General features: G+C 45.4%; 2 protein-coding genes across 2 annotated transcripts in view; both read left to right on the top strand.

Moving 5' to 3' along the window:
• Window positions 1–844: 844 nt before the first annotated feature.
• On the top strand, window positions 845–6740 carry ctsc (cathepsin C). Its single transcript, XM_042297616.1, has 8 exons — window positions 845–1202; window positions 1476–1621; window positions 2697–2857; window positions 3441–3596; window positions 4426–4544; window positions 5298–5429; window positions 5528–5760; window positions 5867–6740. Exons 1-8 carry the CDS (start codon window positions 1043–1045, stop codon window positions 6131–6133), a joined length of 1374 nt encoding a protein of 457 aa, XP_042153550.1. The 5' UTR covers window positions 845–1042; the 3' UTR covers window positions 6134–6740.
• A 138-nt stretch (window positions 6741–6878) lies between these two features.
• The window catches only part of LOC112267481 (ras-related protein Rab-38-like), a 16154-nt gene continuing 10405 nt past the window's right edge, over window positions 6879–12627 (top strand). The window contains exon 1 of the mRNA XM_042297617.1: window positions 6879–7261. Coding sequence (XP_042153551.1) covers window positions 7063–7261 — 199 coding nt within the window. The 5' untranslated portion in view covers window positions 6879–7062. The remainder of the gene's footprint in view (window positions 7262–12627) is intronic.

Below are 12627 nucleotides of genomic sequence, written 5' to 3'. Positions count from 1 at the left end.
GGAGGAGATGCACTGCACTACTTAATGCAGCTGGTGGCCACAACAGATACTGACTGTTACTTTTGACCCCCCCCTTGTTCATGGACACATTATACCATTTCTGTTAGTCACATGTCTTTGGAACTTGTTCATTTTATGTCTCAGTTGTTGAATCTTGTTATGTTCATACAAATACTTACACATGTTAAGTTTGCTGAAAATAAACGCAGTTCACAGTGAAAGGACGTTTTTTGTTGTTGCTGAATTTATATCCTATACACACACCTTTAAAAAACATAAAACATTATATTGAATCTTCTCATTATCCAATAAAACGCTTGTCTTTCACTGATGAGACTTACAGATTCTAAAAGTCAGCAACAGCAGTGTTGCTGAAGTGAAGTGTCTTCACAGCTGAAAACCAATTGAATGTAATTTGCCTCAACAAGGAACACCCCAAAGTCATTACCGACACTTGCAGTTTCCCTTTCCAATTCGATCCTCTCCTCCAGACAGGAACAGGTGAAGCGAGAGGATTTACTTCGCCCAAAATCTGTATGTGAAAGTGTCGAGTTACTAGAGGCTAATTTGATCAAATAGAAGTTTCGTAATGTTTAGGCTGTTACAAATGTACTGATATAATTGGATTCACGTTGCATTCCGGCAACTTTGAGAAAAATGACAAAGTTGTGCATCATTGGCCACAATGGTTCCACCTGACCTAATTTGCCTTCAATCATTGAGGACATGTATTTCCGTTGTTAGAGGGGGTCACTCGGCTTTCTTGACAATATAATAAATAATATTTGTCTTCTCTCAAAAAGCCCCAGCGAGTCACGTGATAAGCTGCAGCGAGTCATATGACTGAAGGGGAAGTTACTTCTGATTGTACAAAATCGCAGAGGACAAGGCACAAACACGTATCGCAGGTGCATCGCAGTTTGGGGAAATATAGCTTAACCTTTGTAATTTGTTCTTATACTTAGACTCAAGTTCCTTGCTAGTTATTATCGTTGATTCAAATCTCTGCGTAGTGCTGCAAACAGGAGCGTGGTGTGACGCGATGAAGGTGAGCGGTGTGTTGTTGTGTGTGTTCCTGCTCTGGGTGGAGGGCTCCCAGGCTGATACCCCGGCCAACTGCACATATGAAGACCTGTTGGGCTCCTGGGTGTTCCAAGTATCGAAGGGGGGACAAGGCAAAGGCATCAACTGCTCTATGATGGGTAAGAGCTGGAAATACGGAACGACCTCACGCTTTAAGCAATCAACACACTTAAAAGTAACACACTTTTAATTGGTTCAAGTGTTAACTTGACCCGGTAGTCTATTGCCTTAGTTTGTAGGCTATTGATTTAGCTTTTGTATCGAGCATTGTGTTATTGTTACAACTTTCACCTCTGCCCAATGTTACCATGTCTACCCCGTCTTACTTTGCAGTACAGAAGAAGCTCCCATTTTAATTGAAGTAATGACCAAAATGTCTCTGTTTTAAAAAGACACCATTGATAAGTCGATAACGGTGCGCCTGGAGAAGCTGTCTGTGGCGGTGGACGACCTGGGGAACACGGGATTCTTCACCCTCATCTACAATCAGGGCTTTGAGGTTGTCCTCAACGACTACAAGTGGTTTGGCTTCTTCAAGGCAGGTTTAAGCTCTCACTTGTTTCATTCAGGGTTACACTTTAGTCTGTAACAGTAGCATACTACGATCTCTGTCAAGAGGTCTGGAACATTTTTGGTGGATATGGAATTACATTGTCATTTAATCTCCAGCCTGTAGGCTACAGAAAAGACCACATCCTTGTTCCACCATATTCTATCTGCTACAGGATTGTTGATGGGACGTTGACGTGCTGCACAGATGTTTCTATAGCAGCTCCCTGGAGAGGTGTGCTGGGAATGGGCAAGCAAAATATTTCACATCTTTGTCTTTGACAGTGGGCTCTGATTATCAAAGGGTGGCATCAGCTCTCACCCAAAAAGCCCATAAGCTACTGGTTGAGAGGAACTGTCATTGTTTTGGGGCAGAATTGTGAGGTTTTATGTGTTAGAGGTGCATCTTGGTCAGTTTAGCTCCGTCAATGCCATCAATATTCCTCCTGATGAGCCGGCCGGCCGCGATGGAAGTCCTCCTGCCTTGTACATTAAGTTTCAGACACATGGCTGGTTACCTGTCCTGTAATTGCAGGGTTGGTGGTTCAATCACTAATCTCACTTTTACATCTCAGTTGCTACATTGATATATTCAGGCTTGTGTTTCAAAGATACTTTCAGTGTTCTGTTGATCCCTTTTTCATTCGGGGTTGTATTTCGTTTGCCTTTTTCACGTGACTTCCTTGTGACTATCAGGGGAAATGTTCAGTATTGTCCCTCCTACATGGTGTAGCTGACATCTGCACGTCACTTGTACTTCCTTATTGAAACTGTCTGGACTTGTTTCAGCACAGTGACACACACCACATGCTTCACTGGAAAAGCCCAGTGTTAGTTACTCATTGCTGCTGTTCATAACACCACACTGTCTGCTCACTCTCTCATATTGAAAGCGGTTATCAGGGGAACTGCCACATCTACTTGCATAAAACATCACTGACTTGTAGCTTTAGTGTTTTTTAATCTTTAACTCGGGCCATAAAGATTCAATATGTGATCGTCCTCTTTCTACACAACACACAGGGACGCCTCGTACAGACTGATTTTTCTCCTCTCTGTTCCAGTACTCTGAGCAGGGCTCTGAGGTGACCAGCTACTGTGACCAGACTCTGCCAGGCTGGGTCCATGATTCTCTGGGAAACAACTGGGCCTGCTTCACTGCCAAGAGGGTTGTCCCAACACCCCCTCGCTCCATAGACACACACCGCTACCATCCCAATGACCTGTGAGTAGCCTCAGGGTTTTATAGCAGGCTTGACACTCTGTGCCCAGTAATAATGCTCTCCAATAATCACCTATGTTTTCCCATTAAAGTCCTATAATTGGCTAGAAGGCTATTTTCATCCATGGTCCCATTGTAGTGTGAGCATTGCTCATATTGAAAAACAAGCAGTCTGCTTAGTTTAGACTCTTTTACATTGGCTGTCAGTCACTGCTCGTGTGATTCATGTGTTCTGGTCTGAGCAGTGCTCTCTCCCTCTGGCTGTTCTAGTGCTCCTGCGTTTGTTCATTCTGTTTTCATTCCTTCAGGCTGTGTAGGTCTGTTTACTCCTCATGTGGGGTATATGTCAATCAAGTCATTCACATGTATATTTATAAAGCCTGATTTTATTTTATTTTTTCTCCCATCAGCTGATGTCACAAAGTGCTATACAGAAACCCAGCCTAAAACCCCAAACAGCAAGCAATGCAGAATCAGTCTTTACTTTATGTAGAATCAGTCTTTACGTTTGTGTAGGTCTGTTTACGCCTCCCTCCCCTCCCCCAGGTTGGTGTAGGTCTGTTTATTCCTCCCTCCCCTCCCCCAGGTTCCTCCAGAGGTCCTACAAACACAACCTGGACTTCATTGACTCCATCAACGTGGCCCAGAGCTCCTGGAAAGCCATGGCCTACAGCGAACATGAGACCTACACTCTGCAGCAGCTAATGCACAGAGCTGGGGGACCAGCTTCACACATCCCCAGGTACAGTCACTCCCTTGTGACTCTATGTATTGAAACAGGAATTCAATTATTATGAAACTCATTTTGGCGAACTTGACACAAGGAAGAAGCAGGATGTCTGTCAGCTGTGAGATTTGTTACTTCTGAAAGAAAAGGGGGACAATCAGGGACTTTGTTTTTTAAGTGTGGGGGGGGGGCATCATTTATTATATTTTATCCTGTCAAACACAGCCCACCTGACTGCTCGGCAGCGTCCGCATGGTCCTGATGCACACCTTCGCCTCACTTTGCATCACATTCCAACGATCAAACTGGGGGTGACAAAAGCAATTTCATAATGTGGGAGGGACAGGTCCACAGTGACAGTTGTGCCCCTGGAGAGAATAGTCATGGCAGATGAGTCCAAGGCTAGAGGGTTCTGTTTTAGGATAATGGGACACGGTCTCTGGCCCCAACTCGTCTAGACTGCTCTGGTATGACGGATAGTAAGAGGCACTCTGTACAAGGGCTTACAAATGCCTGAGGTTTCTTTCTCTCTCAACCCCCAGCTGAGTTGTATTTCTCTCCACTCGTTCACTCCCCCCTCATGGGTTTTAAAGGAATGGTTTGGTGTCAAATATGTTGAACTAAGTACAGTCATTACGGTGACACCAATCCATAGTGTGGGGGGGACTAGTGTTCACCTCAGGAGACCGTGGGGTAGAGATCACATTGGTGGTCAGTAGGTATGAAACAGGACTCTAAAACGGAGGTAGTACCTAAAGGTGTTCAATAGGAACACTCATTTTGGATTCATTGCAAAAAATGTCCATGGTGTACCCTTATTGTATGAGTCTATGCTCCTCCCCAGACGTGTTGGCCCCGCCCCTGTGACATCAACGCTAGCCAAGATGGCGGCCGGCCTCCCTGAGCGCTGGGACTGGAGAGATGTCAACGGAGTCAACTACCTCAGTCCTGTCCGCAACCAGGGTAACGCACGCCGGGTCAAATGCCTACACTTGTCTATCGTGACTCTTGGCAAAATGTCTCCTCTCACAACCCATGTGTTTAATGTTCAGCCTTTCTGCTGTGTCTGAGGCCTTGGGAATGTCCTCTACAGGGCACACCGTACCACTGCCTGTCCTAGTTAGAGAACTGATAAATCAATGGTTCCTCCTGGATTATAGTGGCCCGTGTCAACCCCACAGACAACATGCTCGTGTGTCACGAGTTGTTGCATAGCTGGCTGAGAGGGCAACGGCTGGGATTTAGGGGCTCTGTTGAGGGGTTTTAATAGCTGTGTGAGGAAGTGGGGCCCTTACTGAAGGCTCTGCATGGTCGACAGTGCCGTACAGCATTTGCTGCAGAACTACTGTGAAGGAAGGAAGTGAGTTTGTTTATACAGGATGTACTGCCCTGTCAACCAATCATGTCAATAGAGCTATACGGCGCCCTCTGCATTGTTACAGTTTGAGGCTCGATGTGGTACGGAGCTTCATTTTGCCTCTGCATACCTCCGGAGGCTCCACAATTGCGTCACCCATGTGAAGCCTCTGACCACATTTTCATCTCCAGCATAAATGGGCTTTTAGGATTCATTCCCACAGAACTCTAGTTGCAGGTTAAAGATGATCCACGGACTGCTTGACCGGGTGTCTGGTTCTTAGTGGTGACTGATATTACAGTGAGGTTTTTGATTGGTTGTGACGGTGCAGGGTTTGATTGGTACTCTGTGGGCTCCAGCTTCGTGTGGTAGCTGCTATTCCTTTGCCTTAATGGGAATGTTGGAGGCTCGTGTCCGGCTCCAAACCAACAACACCGAGACTCCCATCTTCAGCCCACAGCAGGTCGTGTCCTGCTCCCAGTACTCCCAAGGTAATGAGTGAACACACTCTGCATCATTGTACCTTAACAGTGTTTGTGTATTTCTCCCATATCTAAGCCCTCTTACTTCCCCCTCTCCTCCCTCTCAGGTTGTGACGGTGGTTTCCCCTACCTCATTGGGAAGTACGTCCAGGACTTTGGGATCGTGGAAGAGTCGTGTTATCCGTACGCTGGGAAAGATTCCCCGTGTGACGTTCCCGATGGCTGTCTCCGCCACTACACTTCGGACTACAGCTACGTCGGAGGGTTCTACGGAGGCTGCAGTGAGTCTGCCATGATGCTGGAACTGGTCAAGAACGGACCCATGGGGGTGGCCTTTGAGGTGGGACACACACACATTGGCTTGTGCATTGGCTTATCTGAGTGATGGCCATTAGTTTTTCTAAGTCAAAATGGCCAGGTGTCTTCCTCACACTGTTCTCGTCCAGGTGTATCCTGACTTCATGCACTACAAGGAGGGCATCTACCACCACACGGGCCTCCATGACTCCTACAACCCGTTTGAGCTGACCAACCACGCGGTGCTGCTGGTGGGCTACGGCCAATGTCACGTCACGGGTCAGAAGTTCTGGGTGGTGAAGAACAGCTGGGGGACGAAGTGGGGCGAGGAGGGCTTCTTCAGGGTCAGACGGGGGTCTGATGAATGCGCCATCGAGAGCATCGCTGTGGCAGCCAAGCCCATCCCTAAACTGTAGAGGGTCTACGGGGGTAGGAGGGAAAGGGTTCATCTTTAGGCATTTTCTCAATTGGAACCTAGCCTGAAGTCTACAATTGCATATAAATGTAATATTTTGAAATGGCTGGGACATTGTCAGAGTTTAACTGTAAAAGTGTTCCCCACGCTCACTAGACAGTCTGATCCTTGCCAGTCAGATGCAATTTTGTGAATGATGCCAAAAGGGAACCTGCTATAATTCCCTGTAACTGGGATTTGTAGTTTTATTAGTATTTTGTAGTTAGTCTGGTGATTGATAGGAGGGCAGAGAACCTCTGCTCTTTATCTGTAATCTCAGGGGAGACTGTCCTGTGATCTTAAATATATACCTTGTTGCTAGTCATCTCTGTACTGTCCTCTCCTATCTCTGCTGATGCTGTAAATTGGAGTCTCCTGGGAATGTTCAAAGGGACTGGCTCATGCTGTTGGAAGGGATGCAGTATGATTCAATGTTGGTGCCTTTTTTTCCTCACTTCAGAAGTGGTTGCCTTTCATTAGAAATGTCAGTTTTCCAATAAGATCACATCATGCATGTTCAGATTTGTTTGCCTTTTTATCATTTGAAAAAATAAAGTTTTAGAAATATGTTCAGTGACTTTTATATATTGACATCTGGGCAAATCTTAAACTATATGTGCTCAACTTCAATATTCTTGATGGGACGTTGCATGTCTTGCCATTTATTCAGAATTAAGTCATTTTCAGATAACTGTATGAACTTCAGATGGGGTCAGCCCAGCTGCGAGCTCTTACGCCTTAGGCCCGCCAGTCACAAGGTCCCGCTGTTACCCTCTTCTGCCCCACTTCTCTGGGCGTTCCTTCAGGATCGCTGGAGCACACCGCTCCACAGTCTCTTCTCTACCGTTATCACGGCGTATTAATGTCCTACCGTAGCGCTCCGCGGTCGCCATGCAGAACAATCACAAGGAGCACCTCTATAAGATCCTGGTAATAGGGGACCTGGGGGTGGGAAAGACTAGCATCATCAAGCGATATGTCCACCAGAACTTCAGCCCAAACTACCGAGCCACAATAGGAGTGGACTTCGCCCTGAAGGTCCTTAACTGGGACCATGAAACCGTACGGCTACAGCTTTGGGACATAGCAGGTAGGAGAAGCATTACGCGTGACACTGCCCCAATGGGGTCACAGGCAGGCCCGTTCTAGTATTATGCTATTTGGCCTCACTTGGATAAATTACATGTCATTAATGTAAGAGGTTTGAAGGCTTGTCAAAGTTACAACGTAAGAAGCGGGATGGGGAGACGGGAGAGAACTGTAGTTATTAGGTTCTGTGGAGTGGTCAACGGAGTATGTGTATCAAAAAGATTGGATGTATTGTATACTGACGGCAACATGTAATACAACCATTTTAGGGAGCGTTATGTTTCGTAATATTACATAACAGTCCTGTTCGTGTGCAGATGTTGGGAACCGATGGCAGTTAAGGTACACCGTAGGCGTTTTGGCCTTATCTCACGTGAGTGTCGGTTATTGGAGAAATTCGTCTGATGCTTCTGTGCGCGCTCTCTGTTCTATACTCTCTGGCCGGTACAGCCGGTGCGCACGCCTGCATGTACAGTCATGTGTCTCACACTCGTGAGGGAGATTTGAGGCTCAGAATGGGTTTATCGTGAATGAGAACCGACAAGACTTCCGGGATCGAGAATGCCCTGCTACCTATTGTATTCAGAATAGATTGATGCATTGCTTCATTCAGCTCAATTTGGAGGGATATTGTGCACTGTTTTCTCATACCCATAATTGAAGCGGATGTGTTCACGAGACATTGCAACGTCCCAGTGTTTAGTGTTGCCTTAGATGGCCTCTGATAAGAGCTCTCAACCTTCATTACGTAGGGGTTTTGACTAATTCCCGTCAGTAACTACATGATCACAAGCTTTCAAAGCCTTGGAAGGAAACACGTCTTGCAGCAACGAAACAGCTAAATAGTACAGTTGAGTCAGGAAACTCGTGTATGTCGATGTGGTCAATTTAAATAGAGCACCGTACCAAAATAGCAACGTCATGTGGATGGTTTCTCAGTTTAGCTTGATGTAGTCAGCTGGTAGCCAGCTGACGTTAACTCAGACTGGAGTTTGTGCTTTGCTTAAACTAGCCTTGCTCTATTGATCATACACTTGTAGAATTTCACACCTAGGCCCGATCTCAGATGTACCTGTAGGCAAGACCTTACGTCATATGTACTTGTGGAGATCTGAGAGTATATAACAGGTGGAAGCTTGAACGTATTGCTTTCATCAATCAAATCCAATCATTTATAAGGCGTAGGGTCTATGTCTCGGCAGTGGTGGAAAAATTACTCATTGTCATACTTAAGGAAAAGTAAAGATACATTTTAATAGAAAAGTACTCAAGTGAAACTAACCCAGTAAAATACTACTTGAGTAAGTCTAAAATTATTTGATTTTAAATATACTTTATAAAAATGAAATATAAATGTATGAAAAATAAAAGCTACATGTAAAGTGTTGATTTCATGACCTAAAATCAAAGATCTCAGTTTTACATACAGTCTTGGCCAAAAGTTCAGAATGACACATTAATTTTCAAAGTCTGCTGCCTCAATTTGCATGATGGCAATTTGCATATACTCCAGAATGTTATGAAGAGTGATCAAGTTAATTGCCACTAATTGCAGAGTCCCTCTTTGCCATGCAAATGAACTGAATCCCCAAAAAACATTTCCACTGCATTTCAGCCCTGCCACAAAAGGACCAGCTAACATGTCAGTGATTCTCTCGTTAACACACGGCTGGAGATCACTCTGTCATGCTGATTGAGTTTAAAAAACAGACTGGACACTTCAAAAGGAGGGTGGTGCTTGGAATCATTGTTCTTCCTCTGTCAAACATGGTTACCTGCAAGGAAACACGTGCCGTCATCATTGCTTTGCACAAAAAGGGCTTCACAGGCAAGGATATTGCTGCCAGTAATATTGCACCTAAATCAACCATTTATCGGATCATCAAGAACTTTAAGGAGAGTGGTTCAATTGTTGTGAAGAAGGCTTCAGGGCGCCCAAGAAAGTCCAGCAAGCGCCAGGAACGTCTCCTAAAGTTGATTCAGCTGCTGGATCAGGGCACCACCAGTACAGAGCTTTCTGAGGAATGGCAGCAGGCAGGTGTGAGTGCATCTTGAGACCATTCATGTGTGGGGTTGCTTCTCAGCTAAGGGAGTGGGCTCACTCACAATTTTGCCTAAGGACACAGCCATGAATAAAGAATGGTACCAGCACATCCTCCGAGAGCAACTTCTCCCACCATCCAGGAACAGTCTGGTGACGAACAATGCCTTCTCCAGCATGATGGAGCACCTTGCCATAAGGCAAAAGTGATAACTAAGTGGCTCGGGGAACAAAACATAGATATTTTGGGTCCATGGCCAGGAAACTCCCCAGAACTTTATCCCATTGAGAAGTTGTGGTCAATTCTCAAGAGGCGGGTGGACAAACAAAAACCCACAAATTCTGACAAACTCCAAGCATTGATTATGCAAGAATGGGCTGCCATCAGTCTGGATGTGGACCAGAAGTTAATTGACAGCATGCCAGGGCGGATTGCAGAGGTCTTAAAAAAGAAGGGTCAACACTGCAAATATTGACTCTTGGCATCAACTTCATGTAATTATCAATAAAAGCCTTTGACACTTATGAAATGCTTGTAATTATACTTCACTATTCCATAGTAACATCTGACAAAAATATCTAAAGACACTGAGGCAGCAGACTTGTGAACATTAATATTTGTGTCATTCTCAACTTTTGGCCACAACTGTACACAAAAAGCTTATTTCTCTCAAAGGTTTTGCCCAGGTTTCTTTACATCCCTGTTAGTGAGCATTTTATCCTTTGTCATGATAATCCATCCACCTGACAGGTGTGGCAGATCAAGAAGCTGATTAAACAGCATGATCATTACACAGGTGCACCTTGTGCTGGGGACAACAAAAGGCCACTCTAAAATGTGCAGTTTTGTCATACAACACAATGCCACAAAGTTTTGAGGCACTGTGCATTTGGCATGCTGACTGCAGGAATGTCAGGCAGAGCTGTTGCCAGAGAATTTAATGTTAATTGGCTGGGCCTGGCTCCCAAGTGGGTGGGCCTATTCCCTCCCAGGCCCACCTATGGCTGCGCCCTTGACCAGTCATGTGAAATCCGTATATTAGGGCCTAATGAAAGGATTTCTCTTGACTGATGTCCTTCTATGAACTGTAACTCAGTTAAATCTTTGAAATTGTTGCTTTTATATTCTAGTTCAGAATATAAATAATTTCAAATTCCTTATATTAAGCAAACCAGACTTTGATTTTCTTGTTTTTTAAATTTACGGATATCCGGGGGCACACTCCAAACACACATAATTTACAAACAAATGATTTGTATTTCGTGAGTCCGCCAGATCAGTGGCAGTAGGGATGACCAGATGTTCTCTTGATAAAATGAATTGGACCATTTTCCTGTCCTGCTAAGCATTCAAAAAGTATGTTTGGTTGTCAGGAAAAATGTATGTAGTAAACCAGACAATATTTTCTTTAGGAATGTAGTGAAATAACTGTTGTCAAAATTATAAATAGTAAAGTAAAATACAGATACCCCCCAAAAACTACTTAAGTAGTACTTTAAAGTATTTTTACTTAAGTACTTTACACCCCTGGGTCTAGGGGTCCATTTGGGATTGGGCCCTATCAAAGACTATGGCCGTGTCCAGTAACGTCTGAACACACTGGTTAACAGCTTTGATAATGACAGTAGGAGTCTGTGATAACATCTGGACACACTGGTAAACAGCTTTCATAGTGACCGTGGGAGTCTGTGATAACATCTGGACACACTAGTAAAACAGCTTTGATAGTGACTGTGGGAGTCTGTGATAACATCTGGACACACTAGTAAACAGCTTTCATAGTGACCGTGGGAGTCTGTGATAACATCTGGACACACTGCTAAACAGCTTTCATAGTGACCGTGGGAGTCTGTGATAACATCTGGACACACTGGTAAACAGCTTTCATAGTGACCGTGGGAGTCTGTGATAACATCTGGACACACTGGTAAACAGCTTTCATAGTGACCGTGGGAGTCTGTGATAACATCTGGACACACTAGTAAACAGCTTTCATAGTGACCGTGGGAGTCTGTGATAACATCTGGACACACTGGTAAACAGCTTTCATAGTGACCGTGGGAGTCTGTGATAACATCTGGACACACTAGTAAAAAGCTTTCATAGTGACCGTGGGAGTCTGTGATAACATCTGGACACACTGGTAAACAGCTTTCATAGTGACCGTGGGAGTCTGTGATAACATCTGGACACACTGGTAAACAGCTTTCATAGTGACCGTGGGAGTCTGTGATAACATCTGGACACACTAGTAAAACAGCTTTGATAGTGACCGTGGTAGTCTGTGATAACATCTGGACACACTGGTAAACAGCTTTCATAGTAACTATAGGAGTCAGTGATGGGAGACGGAGTCATAGTAGCACATTCCACTTATTACACTGCTGTAAGCAGAGGAATTTACACGCCTATGACCTCTCTCTGGTGGTCTTCCTCTTTCTCTCTCTGGTGGTCTTTCTCTTTCTCTCTCTGGTGGGCTCCCTCTTTCTCTCTCTCTCTCTGGTGTTCTTCCTCTTTCTCTCTCTGGTGGTCTTCCTCTTTCTCTCTCTGGTGGTCTTCCTCTTTCTCTCTCTCTCTCTGGTGGTCTTCCTCTTTCTCTCTCTGGTGGTCTTCCTCTTTCTCTCTCTCTCTGGTGGTCTTCTCTGGTGGTCTTTCTTTCTCTCTCTCTCTGGTGGTCTGGTTCCTCTTTCTCTCTCTGGTGGTCTTCCTCTTTCTCTCTCTCTCTGGTGGTCTTCCTCTTTTTCTCTCTCTGGTGGGTCTTCCCTCTCTCTCTCTCTCTGGTGGGTCTTCTCTCTTAGGCTCCCTCTTTCTCTCTCTCTGGTGGTCTGGGCTCCCCTCTTTCTCTCTCTGGTGGGCTCCCTCTTTCTCTCACTCTGGTGGTCTCCCTCTTTCTCTCACTCTCTGGTGGTCTCCCTCTTTCTGTCTCTCTGGTGGTCTCCCTCTTTCTCTCTCTCTCTGGTGGGCTCCCTCTTTCTCTCTCTGGTGGGCTCCCTCTTTCTCTCTCTCTCTGGTGGGCTCCCTTTCTCTCTCTCTCTGGTGGGTCTTCCTCTTTCTCTCTCTGGTGGGTCTTCCTCTTCTCTCTCTCTCTCTGGTGGTCTTCCTCTTTCTCTCTCTCTCTCTCTCTGGTGGGCTCCCTCTTGGTGGGCTCCCTCTCTCTCTCTCTCTGGTGGTCTCCCTCTTTCTCTCACTCTCTGGTGGTCTCCCTCTTTCTGTCACTCTGGTGGGCTCTCTCTTTCTCTCTCTCTCTGGTGGTCTCCCTCTTTCTCTCACTCTCTGGTGGTCTCTCTCTTTCTCTCTCTCTCTGGTGGGCTCTCTCTTTCTCTCA

Source organism: Oncorhynchus tshawytscha, linkage group LG14 (genome assembly GCF_018296145.1).
Source record: "Oncorhynchus tshawytscha isolate Ot180627B linkage group LG14, Otsh_v2.0, whole genome shotgun sequence".
Taxonomy (NCBI): domain Eukaryota; kingdom Metazoa; phylum Chordata; class Actinopteri; order Salmoniformes; family Salmonidae; genus Oncorhynchus; species Oncorhynchus tshawytscha.
The sequence above is the reverse complement of the archived record's forward strand: the minus strand, read 5'-3'. Positions and strand labels throughout refer to the sequence as shown.

Bases quoted from the DNA above. Each gene is read 5' to 3' on its own strand.
- ctsc (XM_042297616.1), top strand. From the start codon at position 1,043: ATGAAGGTGAGCGGTGTGTTGTTGTGTGTGTTCCTGCTCTGGGTGGAG. The intron at 1,203-1,475 runs GTAAGAGCTGGA...TGTTTTAAAAAG, and splicing joins CATCAACTGCTCTATGATGG to ACACCATTGATAAGTCGATA. The intron at 2,858-3,440 runs GTGAGTAGCCTC...CCCCTCCCCCAG, and splicing joins CGCTACCATCCCAATGACCT to GTTCCTCCAGAGGTCCTACA.